This window comes from Pavona decussata, unplaced genomic scaffold, assembly GCF_977016875.1.
Source record: "Pavona decussata unplaced genomic scaffold, jaPavDecu1.1 SCAFFOLD_125, whole genome shotgun sequence".
NCBI classification, from domain to species: Eukaryota; Metazoa; Cnidaria; class Anthozoa; order Scleractinia; family Agariciidae; genus Pavona; species Pavona decussata.
The window spans coordinates 583,132-601,888 of NW_028145539.1; the positions used below are offsets into that span (position 1 = coordinate 583,132).

General features: G+C 37.0%; 2 protein-coding genes across 5 annotated transcripts in view; one reads left to right on the forward strand and one right to left on the reverse strand.

Moving 5' to 3' along the window:
* Nucleotides 1–1,614, reverse strand: part of LOC146469274 (AN1-type zinc finger protein 1-like) — a 22,381-nt gene extending 20,767 nt beyond the window's left edge. For 2 of the 3 annotated variants that reach the window (XM_085123547.1, XM_085123545.1), the window contains exons 1-2: nt 1,516–1,613; nt 1,390–1,432 (exon numbers count right to left, since the gene is read on the reverse strand). In XM_085123547.1, the coding sequence (XP_084979673.1) occupies nt 1,390–1,432; nt 1,516–1,612 (140 nt within the window). In that variant the 5' untranslated portion in view covers nt 1,613. Of the gene's footprint in view, nt 1–1,389; nt 1,433–1,515 lie in introns of all 3 variants that reach the window. The other variant, XM_085123548.1, reaches the window with a different exon arrangement.
* LOC146469275 (proteasome assembly chaperone 2-like) lies at nt 1,603–18,686 on the forward strand. 2 transcript variants are annotated; one of them, XM_085123550.1, is made up of 9 exons: nt 1,603–1,725; nt 4,858–5,035; nt 7,609–7,667; nt 10,828–10,946; nt 11,625–11,740; nt 12,491–12,557; nt 14,468–14,591; nt 14,955–14,986; nt 17,296–18,686. In XM_085123550.1, exons 1-9 carry the CDS (start codon nt 1,666–1,668, stop codon nt 17,297–17,299), a joined length of 759 nt encoding a protein of 252 aa, XP_084979676.1. In that variant the 5' UTR covers nt 1,603–1,665; the 3' UTR covers nt 17,300–18,686. The 2 variants fall into 2 exon arrangements, with proteins under 2 accessions (XP_084979676.1, XP_084979675.1); XM_085123549.1 differs by having other exon boundaries at nt 14,955–14,982.
* The last annotated feature ends 71 nt before the right edge of the window (nt 18,687–18,757 follow it).

Below are 18,757 nucleotides of genomic sequence, written 5' to 3' on the forward strand. Positions count from 1 at the left end.
TTCAGCGGCTCGGAGGTGAATAGTACTTGGCTAATCACCTCTGAGCTAGCCAATCAGCGCGCGCGAAAAGTACTATTCACTTGTGTGGTATATACTAATTATTATTATTCATCTTTTAGTCCACAAGCAAAGTGTTGCTGGTACGATATATTTACTACAAGCCAAAACGGATCATGTGTCTTATAGGGGGCCTCGGTCGATGGTAACGGTCGAAATGTCGGTCGACTGACGGTTGACTGACGGTCGATATCTCGGTCGAGCCTCGGTCGCTACTCGGTCGACAATCGGTCGATAATTGGGGATGACTCGGTCGATGTTGTACCGCTATGGCAGTCGTCGTATCGACCGAGGTGGCTGTCGGTCGATATAGATAGAAATACACCGACACTTCACCGACACATCACCGATACTTCATCGATATTTCACCGCTTACCGGCCGATAGTATCGGCCGATATATCGGTCAATATTCCATCGATATGTTTTTTCGACACTTCTTCCTTATCTCGATTGACGTTCATGTACATCGCACACCGCAATATCGGTCGTCATATCAATAACGACCGATAGTCGGTCGATAGTCTGTCGTTATCTCATTTGATTCTTCCACCATTGCATCATTTTACCACGTTAGGTCAAGAGAAAGCGCAAAAATATGCCAGCGTATTACACTGTAGTGTCCCGGTTTAACCGGTTTAAAACAAAGCAAAATCCTTGTTCCTTTTTCGTGTCGACCGAGTATCGGCCGATGCATCGACCGATACTTTACCGATACTTGACCGACTGTTCACCGATAAATTGCCGACACTCTGCCGATGCTATCGCGACCGACTGTCGGTCGATCTCTCGACCGAAGGTGATCCAATGATCGGTCGATACGTCGCCTATATAGCGGCCGATGCTCGACCAACACTCGCCCGATACTCGACCGACAATCGACCGATACTCAGTGGATACATCGACCGAGATATCGACCGTGAGTCGACCGTGTGTCGACCGACATATTGACCGTTACCATCGATCGAGCCCCCCTATAAGACACAAGATCCGCCAAAACTAGTAAGTTCACTAGCAATTTTTGTTAATGCAGTCATTTTTCCTTTGATGACTATTAGTGACTGGAATATGTAAAACGTAAATTAAACAAACGCATAACCGTTAAATTAAATTGTTTGGTCTCCTTTGCCATTGTGCCTGACAGCCTATTTACTGCAACTCTTGGGTGATAATCAGCTTGTTTCTTTGACCCCTCAATTTTTACCCTCATTATCATGTTAGTGGTATTGGTTCCATGGCTAGACCCTTTTAATTGTGGAAAATCCTCGTAACACTTGCACCAGCCAGAGGATGTACTGATGTTAATATAACAGTTTTAAAACACCTTCACTTACCAAAAAGTACCAGAGCACCCATTGCAAAAAAAAGGAAGAAAATCTACAAATCAAACAGTCAGAGTAAGTATCCTACCCTTGCTGAAAAGAGAAACAAACAAGACTGATTATCCCAGACTAGCGTACCCAGTTGTTGGCAAGTTTCCACTTCGCAATGTTTTCCAAGCTCAGGAAATTCCGCCATTTTGTTGTTTGCTTGGGAACCGCGCAGACTGGGGTCCATGTCCTGCTCGTTACCATGAAAAAGGCCTGACAAAAATTTCTCTTCTTCACGAAATGTTTGTTCCTAACATAAATTGTAAGAGTGTTGAGTGGAAGGAATATACCCTGATTTTGGTGAGGCACTGTTTTTACCTTATCTTAAGGTTAAATTTAAAACGTTTAGGATTTCTTTTTTCTTTTTGTATTCCTCGTGAGGGTTCACAAGACTTTAAAGTTAATTAGCTCTCAGGCTCAGTCGATTCCAGCCTGGGATATCCAGTCGAGGAAATCGATTATGATCGATCACAATCGATGACAATTCATAACAATCTATTATTATTCGAGTGATATTGATAATCGATAACTAATTGAAGAAGAAGATTTGTGTGACCTTTTATCGATTGCCATTGATTTCCAATATCAATCGATAGCTTAATCGGTTTTGATGGTTGCACGTGTTTTCTTGCTTCAGCAAGCCAACACGTACTACCACATCTTTGCACATACAGTATTGTTTCGATTCTAATAATACACTTTATTTCAGCTCTGGAATGTTAACATGGGAATGAGGCTGATTTTCTCTCCTTCTTTTTCTTATAATGAAATTATTAATAGATGACAATCAATAATTTATTGATCCAAAATATTTGATGCTAAAGGAGTAATCTAAGTACTGACCTGCTAGAGTTAAAGGAAGAAGGAGGTTATAGGTCAATTTCTGTTGAGGTTGAAAATTTAAATATAGTTGAACCTCTCCACAATGGCCACCTTGGGTACAGAAGAAAGTTGCCATTGTGGAGGGGTGGCCGTTATGGGGAGGTAGGGGTGTAATATGAAACCTTTTTTTTGGGAAGTACAACATATTTATTGTGCCATTTTCATGCTTGCTGTAGCCTATAATGGTAATCCAATCTTAAATAATATATATACTGATAAAAAAAAAATTATACACAATAAAATGTAAATAATGTTTTGAATCAACATGTTAACAAGACAAAACGAGCAAGGTTCGCAACATTCACTATAAGTATTGTAGACAATTTATGCTTACTGCGGCTTAATGGAACAATCAAAATACGTATATCATTAAAATGGATACAATGGTATCAAGTTGTTTGTCAAATGCTTGTGCGACTTAAACAACAAGATGTCCCTCCAACCAACTAAAAAATAAAAATATGAAAAAACAAACAAACAAATAAACAAATTAGACTGCGAGTTTGTCCATTTTTATTTCCTTTGCGACGCGTTTCCTTGTGGAAGGTGACTATCTTGCGCACGCTTGTATTCGCCAGATAAAAAAAAACCCAAATTAGCGACTACTACTTACAGCTGTATAGTCTAAAAACAAATGAGCAAAATAAAAATATTCTTACCAGGAACTGGCTCTCAGCCTGAGGTATGTTCTATGTTTTATGTTCTTAAAAAAAGGGTTCTTACCAAAAAAAGTACTGTATTTATATTAATCTTAAATGAATTGAAAGACTTGCTGCAATTAATCATCGACGCACCATACAGATCAAATTTCGTCACTGTTCTTGACTTTTTCGTCAGCTGCTGAAAAAACTGGCCGTTGTCGAGAGGTTATTTTGGCAGTTGGGGACACGCTTTAGTGGCTGTTGCCATTGTAGAGAGGTTTAAACAAGAGCTAATGTATGGACTGTCCGCCAGGACAAAAAAAGTGGCCGTTAAAGACAGGTGGCAATGTGGAGAGGTGGCCATTAGTGGAGGTTCGACTGTCTTTAGATCTGCTTAGATTTAATGTTTGTTTGTTTATTTGCACATAACCAATCATAAATTTTAGGTAACTCAAAATTAATTGGCTGTATTAACACATCAAGATCTTTACCACATGCAGTAAGAGAGGTACTGAATCATCAGCAAAAAGTCGTACAGAAGAATACACCAACAAGGTCATTTATATAGATCAGAAAAAGAATTGGGCCTAAAATCGACCCTAAATGTGGTACACCAGAATCAACAGCTTGTGTATCTGAGAAAACACCATTAACAAAAACTCTTTGCTTCCTATTATAGAGATATGATTTAAACCATTGATTTTACAATATTTTTAACCTCATAGTAAGATAGTTTAGATAAGAGAATAAGATGATTGAATAAATACAGACTTAGTTACTACAGAATTAATACATATTTTAAAAAGGGAAACTAGTTCCATGGTACCTTCATAGAAAAACTCTGGAAAGTAAGGAACTTACTGAAAACAGCAATAAATTTTTGCAAAACAATGATCAAAGCAGCAACACCTGAACTAATCTGATTATAAAGAAGGCGATCTATAAAAACATCAACTGTATCTAAAAGAAATAAAACATGAAGCCTGGATGGAAGGTGGCCGAGCTGCCACACGATCATTAAACTTTATAAGTGTTTCCACGTTCTCCCCTCTTCTTTCAAGCAGTGAAAAGCTTGCCAACGTTTACTGAAAAATTATGGTGGTGATATCCTTTAACTACGCATCTCACAGAGAGCTGAACATCTTGTGCACTTGACTCAAGATATTTTCTTCCAGCACACTATTTAATTTGGTTTTTATGATGGGGTGAGGGGTCAAAATCATGCGTGTGTAACAAGGTATATTCTTTGCATTAAGAAAACTGAGTTGTCATTTACTTGCTTTGCCAAAAATAATTTTTTATGTACCAATCGGTGAATGGTCTCTGTATGACTATTGATTGGTCATTGACTGATCAATACCATGCAATTTGTATTGTGTAGTGGCCCTTGGTCCAGTACTTAGAACATGAGTATTTCTCACACAAAAAAGATATTAAGTAAATATAACACATGAACAAAAAGTTATATTTCTAGTGCATACATCCAAATTCTTATAATTATATTCTTAAGAAGAGCATAGTCTCATTTTATTGCTCTAGGCCAACTGAAAATGCACACAGAACTAAGGTACATGTAAATAAAAATACATGTTCACCACTGAACGTAACACTTTAATTTACAGTATTTTTACAGTACTTTTCTGAAAGATTTTCTATCAGAAATGCTATGAATGCATAACAACAATTAATTAAAATACTATCAAAGATTTAACTGTGACATCAATTTTCCATGTAGGTAAGATACATGAAATTATAGATTTTTATTAATTACTTATTGCTAATTAGAAGAATTCTAAAAACTATGATTAACAGTTACAAAAAATGTTGACCAAGATTGCATCTGTAATTAAGAAGTGAAATCATGAGTATATTTTCATATTCATGTAAATGTCACTCTGTTTTTTGACAGCCAGCTGTGTCAATTGGAAATGTGGGACAGTTGGCAGTGGATCTGGTAGTATCTTCTATTTCTCCAAATTATTGCCACATTGGTTATTTCTATGACTCCTGTATCCTGCCTGTTGTGGGGAATGATGCCTTCACTCAGTCGACTGGATCTCTGGGGAAACTCGATGTTAGCACTGAAGGTTTGTTACTTACATGTTACATCATTGATTTTGCTACCCGGCCCCTGCGTCCTGCATCCCTGACACCTAAAAATGCCCAAAGATGCAAAATAATTTATGACATGCATACTGCACGATGCAAAGATCAATAGATTGATCTAAAGATGTATTTGAAGAATATCCTTTTGGATATCAAATGTGACCATTGCTTCTGATAATGATGAGAATGAAAAGACGAAATTTTAGGAAATTGATCCTGCCAAGCTGGTTGAAGACTAATATCAGTATTATATTGTAATACAGAGTTTTGATATTAAAAAAATTAACTTCAGATTTACATGAAGGCTCAAGTATCTTTAATAAAGGACTTATTGGTTGGAGACTGGGGCTCACAATTTTTCATGAGATGAGTTCCAGAACTCACCACAGCAATTTGTAACACAATCACTGTATCAGCATATTTTTTCACAGTTTTATTGTTCCAGTCTTTGTATAATTATTTTAATTAATTACAAAAAAAAAACCACAGCAACTAAGTACTTGGTTAACTGTTGAGTACCTAGTCATCATTAATATACATGTACTACTTAATTGATTAGTTAACTTTGATCATTAAGTAAACACTCTTTTCAGTATGTAGTTTCCATTTATCCTGAAAATGATTTACAGAATTATATGGCAATAAGCTTCTCAGTGTTGTACTTAATTCTTTGAACTAGCTGAGTGAAGGAGGTACAGACTTCAGTATACTGAACATTGCACTTGTTGGATATGAGATGATTATAGCAAACTCGGCACTTTGCGCCTCGTTGGCTATCTTTCTTCTCTTATCCAACGGCCGCTCTTGGAATAATTGTTAAATATTCTTCAGCCTGGCCTTTTAAAATGTATGGAACAGAACCTCAATATAATGAACTGCTTCTCGAGAACAAGCATCTTTGCTAAATTTTGACCATGAAAGAAGCATCTCCCTGTAAAATGCAGAATTAACAGTACATAGTTTCTCCTACATCATAATTACAATAAAGAAAATTAAACATTCAAAAATAAAGATAGTGAGAAAGTGATCAAGGAAAACTGCACAATACATACAAACACAGACACACTCAGAACACACAGAAGTTTATATCCTACTGCAGGCTCTGACGACTGTTGTTAGTGACCACTTAAGTTTACAACGAAATTTATTGGCAATGATTTTCATCAACCTTGCAGTTGTAAGTATCACTAAATGTTACATTGGGGGACCTCCAGAGGCCCTGTAAATGTTGAGTTTTATTGTTGTTATTATAAAAACAAGAATGACAACAACCATTTGTTATTTGTAGCCATGCAGCAAACATTCAAAATTACAAGATTATAAATTAGAAAATAAATAATTAAAGACTGTTACAATTTTATTCTCATTGTCTTTAAATTTTCAAGGGAAAACCTTGACGTACCATCCTGTACAAATTCCCCATGCAAGAGAGGAACTTAATCAAATTCACGAATGACATAAATTTCCTGAGAATTTTGTTATATTTTAAAGTAAATTCACATAAGAAAAATGATTATCAATAATTAAATTTGGATGCAAATGCATTCTTGTTCGGATTTTTTAGCACACAAGAAAGACTGAACTTTAAACGTGCAGTAACAGTCATCCAGGATGATCACCAGACACAGAACATGAATCAGGGAAAAAAATAAGCCATGTTAATAATGCAATGGTCAGTACACTACACAGTGCTGCAGTGAGCATCACCAGCTCCATACCAGCTCAATTTTGGTAGCTGTGTCAAGGATGATTAACTGTAGAACGGTCCCGGCAATGCATATTGAAATGTGCATAACCAAAATTAACTGGGATATGTGAGTGATGGCAATTAAATGTGAAAATTAGCCATCTGAATGCATGGTCACACTGTACATCTCTGCATGCAGTATGGTCAGCACCTCATATGTGTCACCTGGGCAGTGTCAGCTATGGACAGCTCTTACAAATCAGCCTAAATGACATATGTTAGGTTTTATCACTGCCCAGATGATATGGCTACAGTGCAGATGCATATCATAAGGTAGTGGTCATACCCCCGTGTGACCATTGCATTTCAATAATTGAAATGCAATGGTTGCTTGGGGGTTTGTAGCAAAAAATGAGGTTAGTACAAATATTCCTGAGCGTAATACATGTATAAACACATGATGGTATAATGCCTACAATTTGATAAAGTTGTTACATTGTTTACTGAAATACAGAACTACATTGTTGCAGTTCTTAACAATCCCGTCTTTGTTAAAATGTCTGGCACAAAATGGCAAATTCTGTGGAAACCAGTTCCAAGCAGTCATTATTACTCCTATTGATAGCAGGGTGCTTTTAAGCCCCTCAAGGGACTACCCTGAGCTTTATAACCAACTAAAGGTGTCTGACAGTCTTTCTGTCTGTCTGTCTGTCTGTCTGTCTATTAAAAATTATGATCATTCTAATCAGGTGTCCTTTGAGTGTGCATTCAATTTTACAGCTTACCACAGCTAGTTGTGATCAGAATACAATTATATGGTGTACAATCTTAAGCATTTATCCACAAATGTTTTTTGTTCTTTGGCAGTGTACAAAAATGATGATCATAACATAGTTGTGGTGCAACAAAGAGCTCCACTTGTAAAGGTAAATATGGTTATTAATTCCAACAATGTTTACATTGCCTGAGAAAATAAACCTTTAGTTTTTTTATAGGTTTTTGTGGAGATTAATATATACTACTGTGGGATATTTTGAATTACTTATTGTAAATAGTTATAATTACATATTTAGAAACTTTCTAGCCAACGTCTAGACACACAAATGAAAAAATGGGAGGGAGGAAACACCTCCGATAAGCCCAAATCAGACAAATAATAACATAGCTAGTTTATTGACTCCTTTCTGCATGTTAGCAGCTAATGAGCATGAACCAGTCACATTACTGATAATACTGATAATGATGATGATGATGATGATGACGGTGGTGTAAATAGTACTATAAAATTAAAATTCTTCAATTTTTCCAGCTCCCTGCTGGTCTGAGTGATCATGACTCAATTGATTGTGCGCTATATTAATTATTTTCACCCTTTATCCTCTGCAGACCTCAAGAATGTTTGCAGGATCCTTGCAGTTCTGAGCATTGCTAATTTCAATAGTAATTCAGTCCAATCTTACAGTTACTCCTATTTGCTAACTAAGGACTAAGGGTGTCATAAATGACCAAGATGGGCAATTTCTCTTTAAATCCAGATGTTTTTTTTTATGCCACACTCTCGGTGCTGTTTATTCAACAACAGTGTTGCAACAGGCTTATGATGCTCAATAACATGCCTCAGGTCAGTTCAATTTGTGAAAACCCACAGAAGTCTTTGAGATGTACCCAAAAAATTTTGATGCATGTTCATAGCACTTGTTTGCATGTCAGGCAGATCCAATTTCTCCTGCAAAAGTTTCAAATGGATTGTTTTTTATTCATTATTATGCTGATCTACAATTTGTATTTGGTAATTGTGCTACCTACATGTAATGCTTTATGTAGAGATTTGCCTACAGACTTTCTTGTTCCTCATTAGCGTTGCACAGCCCTAATCTTCACTCAGATATTAAATTGACTTTGTAGTACCCTCAGTGTAAAAAGCAAGGTCCTTTTCTTCACTCTCAAACATTCTTCTACCCTAATCAATCTGTTCCTGGAAGGAATGTTGGCAGCAACCTGCTCTAATATACAAGCTAGGACCATCCTGTTCATGTCTGTCCTCAAATTCATCAAAGTCGATATCTACATCGTGAAGTTGGCTATTTTTTAGGACTCCTCTTCATCATCATCATCATCATTCTTGTTGTTATTACCATATATCTACATTGTTGTTGTAGGAATTAGATTATATTATTTTATCAAAAAGTTGTAGACTGTCAGGATGGTAAGTTACTAATTAAAGTTGTAGCATTAAAACACAATTGTAAAAGTTGCAAGAACTGAAACTAATCCAGTTGGTACTATTTGTGATCAGTCATCAAGCTAAGTTAGTGTCTAATGGTAGAACAAAGTTATTCCTATTTGAAAGGCCTTTAAATGAGAACAAGAATGGCATTTTCTTTTTTAATATCTTCTCTTGTTCCAGAGATATTCAAGTTTTTGTTAACACTTTACAACACTTTTCAAGACTTTATTTAAAACTGATGACATCACAAATAGTCTCAGTACAAAGATAAATCACAAAATCAAGAATATCTTGGGAAAGATTGGAGTGATGTTGCTCAAACATAACTTAGATAAGACACGTTACCTTTTTTTTTTTGTCTAAATCAGACATCCTTTACTCCCAACGTAGGGCAATATCTGCACTAATGTGCATTTCAAGCAGGACTGTCTGCCTCTCCTTATCTGGTTGAAAATGGAGATAGTTGGTTCATAACAAAGAGGGACTGGAACCATTTTAGTAATGCCATGGCAAATTATGTCAAAATGGGCATCATTTTGTTTCTTCCAGCATGCATTACTGGTGCCAAGTTTGAGCAGCATCACTCCAATATTTTTAGGTATATTCTTGATTTTGTGATTTATCTTTGTCCTCAGACTATTTGTGACATCATCAATTTTTAAACAAAAACTTGAGTATCTCTGGAATGACAGAAGATGTTCAAAACGCCATTCTTGATGTCTTTGAAAGGTCTTTCAAATAGGCATAACATAATCATTTTTTACTTCATAGGCACTTTAAGATTTAGGACTAGGACTAGCAATAGTCTAGTCTGTTTGACTAACAATAGTCTATTGTTGGACTAGCAATAGTCTATTGTTGGACTAGCAATAGTCTATTGTTGGACTAACAATAGTCTATTGTTGGACTAGCAACAGGCTATTGTTGGACTAACCATAGTCTATTGATGGACTAACAATAGTCTATTGTTGGACTAGCAATAGTCTATTGTTGGACTAGCAATAGTCTATTGTTGGACTAACAATAGTCTATTGTTGGACTAGCAACAGGCTATTGTTGGACTAACCATAGTCTATTGTTGGACTAACAATAGCCTATATCCAATGTATTGTCTCTTAACAATAGTCTATTTTTGGACTAGCAATACGCTATTGTTGGACTAGCAATAGTCTATTGTTGGACTAACAATGGTCTACTGTTGGACTAGCAATAGCCTATTGTTCGACTAACAAAAGTTTATTGTTGGACTAGCAACAGGCTATTGTTGGACTAACAATAGTCTATTGTTGGACTAGCAATAGTCTAGTCTGTTTGACTAACAATAGTCTATTGTTGGACTAGCAATAGTCTATTGTTGGACTAACAATAGTCTACTGTTGGACTAACAATAGTCTATTGTTGGACTAACAATAGTCTTTTGTTGGACTGGCAATAGTCTAGTCTGTTTGACTAACAGTAGTCTATTGTTGGACTAACAATAGTCTATTGTTGGACTGGCAATAGTCTATTGTTGGACTAACAATAGTCTATTGTTGGACTGGCAATAGTCTAGTCTGTTTGACTAACAATAGTCTATTGTTGGACTGGCAATAGTCTATTGTTGGACTAGCAATAGTCTATTGTTGGACTAGCAATAGTCTAGTCTGTTTGACTAACAATAGTCTATTGTTGGACTAGCAACAGGCTATTGTTGGACTAACAATAGTCTATTGTTGGACTAACAATAGTCTATTGTCAAGAAAACAATACTTAGGATACATCTTAACTTAGGAGGGCTTCGTGAATCCAGCCCCAGGTGGTTTGAGCTGAACAATTCATGACGGATATTATACTGGTAGTATCTAAAACATTTATTGCAGGGTTCCCAGAATGAATACTGCAGAAAGCTTGTTACATGGATCAAGAGTTGTAACTTCAAACAAGTTGTCCTTCTTTCCAGCATCAGTGCCACTGAGAGAGTTGACTCACAGATTGCATGGTACAAAGTTTAACAAGTGATGTGTAGCAAGCCTTGTATATAATAATGTTTCTACCTAAGTTAGGGTTAGTCCATTTGATAACAGCCATTGTGTTGTATCATTTATGGCAATTAATAATAATGATAATAATAATAATAATAATAATAATAATAATAATAATAATAATAATAATAATAATGATAAAGGTTTATTAGCATTCCAAAAATGAATTGGCTTTTCTATGCTAAAAAAAGTTCCTATTCTACTCTAATTACTACACAAAACATGGTATAATATAATAATTTACAATAATATCATATTTTAATTTAAGAATTAAAATATAAAGAAACTAAATTGTAGCTTTCAATAGTCATTTTACCCAACAATTAATGTTTCGTCTCCATTATATATTAAGCAGTCTTTAGAAAGTTTGAACATGAGAAACATCATGTAAATTTGGTTTCAATGTTTAACGTTATTACTCAGAGTCTGAATTAATTACCTAAGAATTTAGACAGCATAATTTGCTTTTGTTTTTGTTTTCTTTATTGTTTATTATTGCAAGGACCAAGCCTAACTTAAAGTGCAAAGTTGTTGATCAAATTTATTTCAGACATAAAACTTCCTCAATGAATCATTCTTAATAAAGTATAGTTCTTGTTTGTAGAGAACATTAATAAATATGCTTTATATTTTAGTTCTCCCTTGAGATACCTTGTCACACGATCAGCAAGCAATCTAATCCCGCTGTTTGATGAAATATTGTCCTGGAAAGCATTGGAAAGAAAGCCTAAGTTTTCTTATTTGACCAAAGGTGAGTTATCACTGTTTATTGAGATTATGTGATAGACTGAGGCACAAACATGTCTCTGTGCTGAAATAGGGCTTATTAATGGAGCAATTTTGATTTTAAGGCAAAAAATGTTATAATTATGTCAGTCTTGCCGGAAATCCTCAATAGTGAAGTACTGGGAATTTAGTACTGCAACTCTTTGGCAATATTCGCCACTCTTCGTCAACTGTTCGTCACTATTCGCGAGTATTCACCTAATATTAACAACATTGCCGACTATTCGTAACTATCGTTGTTGGCTAGTTGGTTTTTCCGGATGCTCGATAGCAAATGACGTCAAATCACATTGCTTTGTTTTTCTGTCTTAAGAATGGCGTCTGCGAAATCTATGACTATGTAGAAAAGCAGATCTTAGCAATGGCTATTGGAATCCAAAAGGAAAATTCGAGGTAACCACACATTTTTTCAGAGATAATTAGGCAACAATAATTCTGCTGTAAAATACATATAAACGTATCGGATTTTTTCCAAATTGAAGCTGAAATCAACTCTCAAAAATGCGTGGTTACGCCTAACTTCCTTTATAGATTTCAATAGCCCTTGCTAAGATCTACTTTGCCCGCATCGTCATATACCACGTAAAATGCCTTTGAATTAGTCGGCACCATCCTCAAGAAATCAGAGGTTTTCAGACTATCCAGAGATGCACAGAACGCATGCGCAGTAGTAAAAGAAATCACCGTAATGTAATGCAATGTATTTACGTGCTAGAACCTTTGGAAGATAAAGAGTTCTTTCTTCCTGGTGGAGGATTTACAAAGAAACTTTATGAAGCATGGTGAGGCTTATTACTTTAATATGCTGTTGTCATTAGTGTCAACTATTGATTTCTATAATTCAGAAAATACCTTTTCTATTTAATTCAAATTCTAATGATAATAAAATGGTTTATTTGAAGTATATTCACTTCATAAAATACGTAATTTACAGTAATAAACAGAGAATGTTTGGTGCTTTTAGAAAAGCAATAAAAACAGCTGGTCACTGAATTCATATAACCTGCAAGGGATTATGTATTCTTTCTACTGAGTCGAGGTGTTGGCAGTGATAACCAATAACCGTTTGGAAAACCCAAACAGCAAATAATCTCACAATTTAGTAATTGTAGCACTACGAAATAAGATGTAATAAATACGGTATTCTTCAGTTCCCCTAGTCACATCGCCGAAGCTGAAAATATTGCACGTTTCATGAACAAAGTTCAGTCTTCATCATGCTGTAGAAACCGTAGAAGCTGGTCGATGGAGTGGATATTTTTTAATCTTTTTTATCCTTTTCGCTTGGTAGCCAAACAAAGCGCAAACACTTATAAATGTTTAAAAAATAAACGTGAGCGGAGAAACGTTTATGACAGTGTGTAGAAAGAGGCCTTCCGTGAGGCTGGTCCCTGATTTGACTATATTTCCAGAGCCGAAAGCAAAGCTTGTGAAATAGTGGCTGCAATGTGGGGAAGGGACTCATATTTTCTCGTCCCATACTCCTGACCCACTGAAATGGTGTAAAATATAAATCGTCAATGATTACTGGCCTGCTCTTGCAGGAAAAAGACATACCAGAAACTACTGCGACTCGCCGTCAACATTCGCCACCATCCGTCACTATTCCCCGACTATTCTGAACTTTATTATTCAACACATTGTAACACTGCCCAAATATGGTCATGGCGCACTGAATGTTCGTCGTCCGTAGTCAACAGATATCTTGCCGATATACGTAATTTCGTGTGTCGGGCAGAAAAATAGCAAAATATAGATTGTCTCCAGCTCGCACTAAAACTGTACTTTGTTGTCAATGTGTTGAATAGTAAAACAATTATAGGCCTACAATTTATGGCCTACTCGGCCTTCGGCCTCGTCTCGTCGGTTTAGTATCAGCCCGGGGGGGGGGGTACTCCTCGGAATTCTTGGTGGGGGTGTGCCGCCCGGGTCTTCAAATCCCGACCCTATTTCAGACCTAAACATGCCATTTTCCACACCCGTTTTCAGACCTGACCTCTAAAATTCATACCCATTTTCAGACCTGATAATTATGCATCAGTGCCGAACGGAAGTTGACGGAAGGAGTAAAAGTAAGCTGGAATGACATAGTTTATCTATTCCTTTTTCTCGCTATCAGTTAGTCGTTCCAGTTACGTACTGAGAAGAAAAATATGTTTGTAAGCTTTCGTAAATGTTCCGGCCCCAAAAACCCGACCCGATTTCAGACCGTAATTGTCAAAATCTATACCCGTTTTCAGACCAAAACGGCCCAAAAACCATACCCTTTGGGGCGGCACATACCTATATACCTTATATAAGGGAGTACCCCCCCCCCCCGGGAGTATCAGGCGATGTTCGCACGATTTCCCGGGATAATTGTGAACTGTATTCGCTATTCGGGTTTTCCAGATACCGTACTAATCCTAAACAGTTTTGTAATCAGGGGCATTGATCTATCTGAATTACTATGGCACTTGGATGCATTATTACCGTGATGTGGTGAATACTAAATCAGAAAGTAATCTTACAGTTATAAAGCATCTGTTCTGATTGTGTGCCATGCTGCAGATTTGGAACGTTTTTTTGTAGGACTAGCCCTTCTATTAGTATTAGTCCTGAGGACAAGTCCCTTCATGTGAAGGGAATCTTTATAATTTCAAACTAATTCGAAGAGGATTAGTCCCAATGGTGATACTGATGATGTCTTTAGTTGCAGAGAGGACATTCCTCTAGCTGTCTTACTTGCATTTTGTTCTGAGGGCGATAACATGTCTGATGCTGTAAACCTCTTCCTGTATGTTAATGATTGGCTCAAATTGGTTTCCAGAAAAGAGGTATGTTCGCAGCAACATCTAAAAAGATGTAACCTTGTAGTCCCTTTATAGTGTGACAGTGGATCCGGGATCCCAGATTTGTTTGAATTCATTCACCAGGCCCTGAATCAAGGGCCACATGCAAGGATTTATAAAAGGGAGGACGGGGAGTGGGGGGTGTCAGTGGCGTGAGTCTTAATGGTGAACAGGGACATGCTACACTTAAAAAATTGTACTAAATGCGAAATAATATTTTTGCCGTAGTTTCAACTTCTTGTAGTTGGGTTGCAACACCCTAAACCCTCCCTCTGGTTTTCTTACATGGATATGCATTGACTGGAACAGTGTTGGGCTTTTCAGTCAAATATGTTATTCTACTTTTAGGTGGAGGACACGTTTTTGGGAAAAACAAGTAAGTACATACGCCTTTACTGGTTTTACTGGTCATACGCATAGATACAAGTTGCATTTTATTTTCTGAGCCCAACAGGGACAAAAGAAAAAATATTGTCTGTAAACCACACAATACTGAAAGAACTTTACTTTAGGTTAGCAACAGGAGCCATAATCAGGGATTCCATCCCTGATTATGGCTCTTGGTTAGCAATCATGTAGGGGCACTGCTTGGTGGTAAAACAGGTCACTCCGGATCGTATTATGGCTTTATCCAAGTGAACGTAAACATAGAAATGCGTCAAGTGTTGCGGTACTCAGCAGACTCTCAGTGGTTGTCACTATGCGTAAGCAAATTTTTAGTGTTTACGTTTGCCCGGTGAATCGATTTTATCGCTCACACTGGACCCCGAATGAAATTTATTGCAGAATTTTAGTTTCCTAGCCTTTTACTTACGGAATTGCCTTGGATCTTTAAAGTCAACTGAACGTTTACATTTTGCGACCGGAGATAAAAACGCTGGAAGCGTTTTGTTAGGCTGTATGTAAATTCAGTATTTACGTCCTGATCTTATCGATTACGTTTGACACCTAATGAGATTTATCGCACTGTGGGATTTCGTAAAAGGAATTTCTTGGAAGGATTAGGCAGACAACACCTGTACTAGGTGTTTGTTTTTTTTAAGAATAAGTTATTCGTTACGTTGATTTTTCGTCGTTGGTCCCGTAATGGCGGCTGATGATACACTTTACGTAGACTAATGAATAATTTATGATTTTGATGAAATTCCGATTAAATTAATATAAAGTTTACAGTCCAGGCCCCAGTTGTTCAAAGGGCGGATAATTTTATCCACTGGATAGTTCGCTATCCAGCAGATAAAATGTGTGCAAGATTTTCCCGATAGTCTTATAATTTGTGAATAGAGTAGAAGCATATGTCAAATTTGAGTGTGGGATTGTGTGGAAAACTTGCCAAAAGCATTAGTTGGAGAACATTTGCTCCGCTGGATAGTGACTTATCCAATGGATAAAGTTATCCACTCTTTGAAAAACTGGGGCCAGGTGACCGATGGAACAACCGAGTGACATTTCCCCTTATTACGATAACTCGTTCATTGCGCATGCGGGCATTCACGAGTTAAAACTGGAAAATCTAAGACAATACACAATAACCTTCAGACCTGTAGAAAAACCCTGAAACATACAGAAAAACGACGAACCCTTACAAAAACCATTTAGCTTGCAGGTCATTTGGAAACCTACACTGCACAACCTTGCAAATCTAACAAAAACCCCGACGAAGCTGCAGAAAACTCGGCAAGTTTACGCACTAAAAGCCTGTAGTTCTCCAAAAAAACCTGTAAACCTACAAACTAGAAGATTGTCAAGGCCGTAGCTAAGCTAGCACGAGGCAAGACGAGGCACTTGCCTATGTAAGTTTTAACCCTAAAATTTTGAAAAAATTGTAAGTTGAAAAATAATTCCCAAATATTGCGCAAATATCCCATTGCGTCTTAAAAGTTTACCCCTCATTAAGGTAAGCAAATTTAGGCAAAAATACAAAGATTCCAGAGGGCAATTTGTTCAAAATTAAACGTGTCATCATGCGGCTGGAATTCAGAACATAAATAAGTTTGAAGGGCGAGTTCGGAGACATCCAAACCCGGTACTGTCAAGTCAACATAAGTTCTGGTGGAAGGCCTGCATGTGGCCTACTCCATGTTGCCGTTTTTCCCCTCCGTCTTCCTACCAATTTAGCCTCTTGTGTACATTTATAGGGGGCCGGCTTACTATGAATTGGAGGATTTCAGTGACTCCTTATTATAGAGCCCTGCGTTTAAACGTGTTTAAGTTTATAGAGCCCTGCGTCTAGACTATATCTGAATGCTCCACCACCACACCACTGGACCGTGGCAACTGAGCGAGCAGCAAGGAAGTGTGATATTATCACACGACTTAGAAGCGAGACAGTATAAATAATGTTGACCAATGAAAAGGCTACCATTTTACACTTGAACGAGAAGAAATATCAATGAAAAAGTACTAAAAATTGCATTTCAGAGCTTCTAGATTTCAAAATGTTTTTGTGGAATCATTTTTTGTGGGATCATGCCGTTAAAGCGCCTCCGCTGGTCACAATAGTTGCTTCGCCTCTCCTGAAAGTCTGGCTATGGCCTCGATGAAAACTTTTTTATCGTGACCCTTTTTTTGTTTGTTTGTTTGTTTGTTTGTTTGTGGGTTTTTTTCATCAATTATTAACTACCAAATTATTTACTACTCATATGGATAGTATGAAGTGGAAAATAATTTATTTTCTTGTTGTTTGCAGATGATTTTGGGATTCCAGCATCCTGGTGTTTGATGTTTGGATCACCAATCCATCCACAGGGAAACTTATTTTAGTTTTAATAACAGGAATAAAAAACAAATAGCAAATAACAAGGCATGTTTGGTCTTAGAGGACTGAGAAAATTAAAGCCAATGATTTCTTTTCGATTCACTACTCGTTTTTCCATGATGTTTTGCAAGCTCATATACAGAAAAATCTCCATCTCCTGCCAAAAGTGTGTTCTTTAATCATGTACGTAGGTAATGATGACGTGGCGTCGACAATTTATTAGGGAGCTTAAGCACAGACGTTTTTGAGCCACGGACGGCAACCGGAACTTGAATTTTTCCCTTTTGGAGCGTTTTCACGCCATCGCGTTTGTAATTGCGCCAAGCCATAATAATCAACAAGAGCCTTTCCTGTCCGTGGTAAGGAGCAAAACCACGCCAAAAACGGAAACTTTCGACTTCCGGTTTCCTTCCGTGGCTCACGAACGTCTTTGCTTAAACTCCCTATATATACCTTATTATAGGAAATTAACAATGCACTTTATTAACGCGATTTTACAAAATTCGCGTTAATTTAATGTATCTTAGTTAAAAAAGTCGATGTAAATTTAATGCACGCTATTTTACAACATTGTTATTTTAAAGCACTTTTATTTCATTACAAAACCTTATTAGTTCATGACTCCTCTATTGGCTCTTCAGGGTCACTATATTTCGAATTGATAGGGTCTAGTTTCGCTTCAAAACCAAATTTTCGGCTTTAAAAAAAACTTAGAAACATCCGTGCACTTGTCTTGGAAGGTTTTATTGACGGAAGCCAAAACGCAGTTTGGCATTCAGAAACGTAAAGTGCGAGTTTGCAGAATTATGAAAATCGCAGTAAATAAAGCAAGATGCTTATCGAAAAATTCGCTTTAATTTAATGCATGTAAACCTAACTTTTGAAAAATTCGCGTTAACTTAGTGTAACGTAAATTTTCTTCGCGTTGTCAACGTGCATTGTTAATTTCCTATAATAAGGTATGTTATTAGAAACGCCAGCACGTAGGCGAAGGAAGATCTTGCTTTACTGCGCTTCTCAACTGAACTTCAACCTCAAGCAACGATTTGCGTGTTTTACTGCCGTTAATCATAATTACGGCGACAATAAAAAAAAATCGACAAAGTGGATCGAAATCCGCCAATCACAGCGCACGAACATGACCTTTTGACCCCGTTGAGGTCCGCTGCGGTGACTGACGTTTGTGAAGAGCGTAACAGTTGGTTGAATGTTGAACCTCAGAGTCCGCATGTTATTGAAAGGCGCAGTAATGTGAGGGCAAGAGTCGGACTAAAACTTTTTGTTTGTATATCTGAGAGAGAATAAAAATTGCAGAAAAGGTTCATGCGGAAAGCCTATTTTGGAGTAGCTGACCCTTATGCTCAATCCGATTCCCAAGTGACCAAATTCTTGA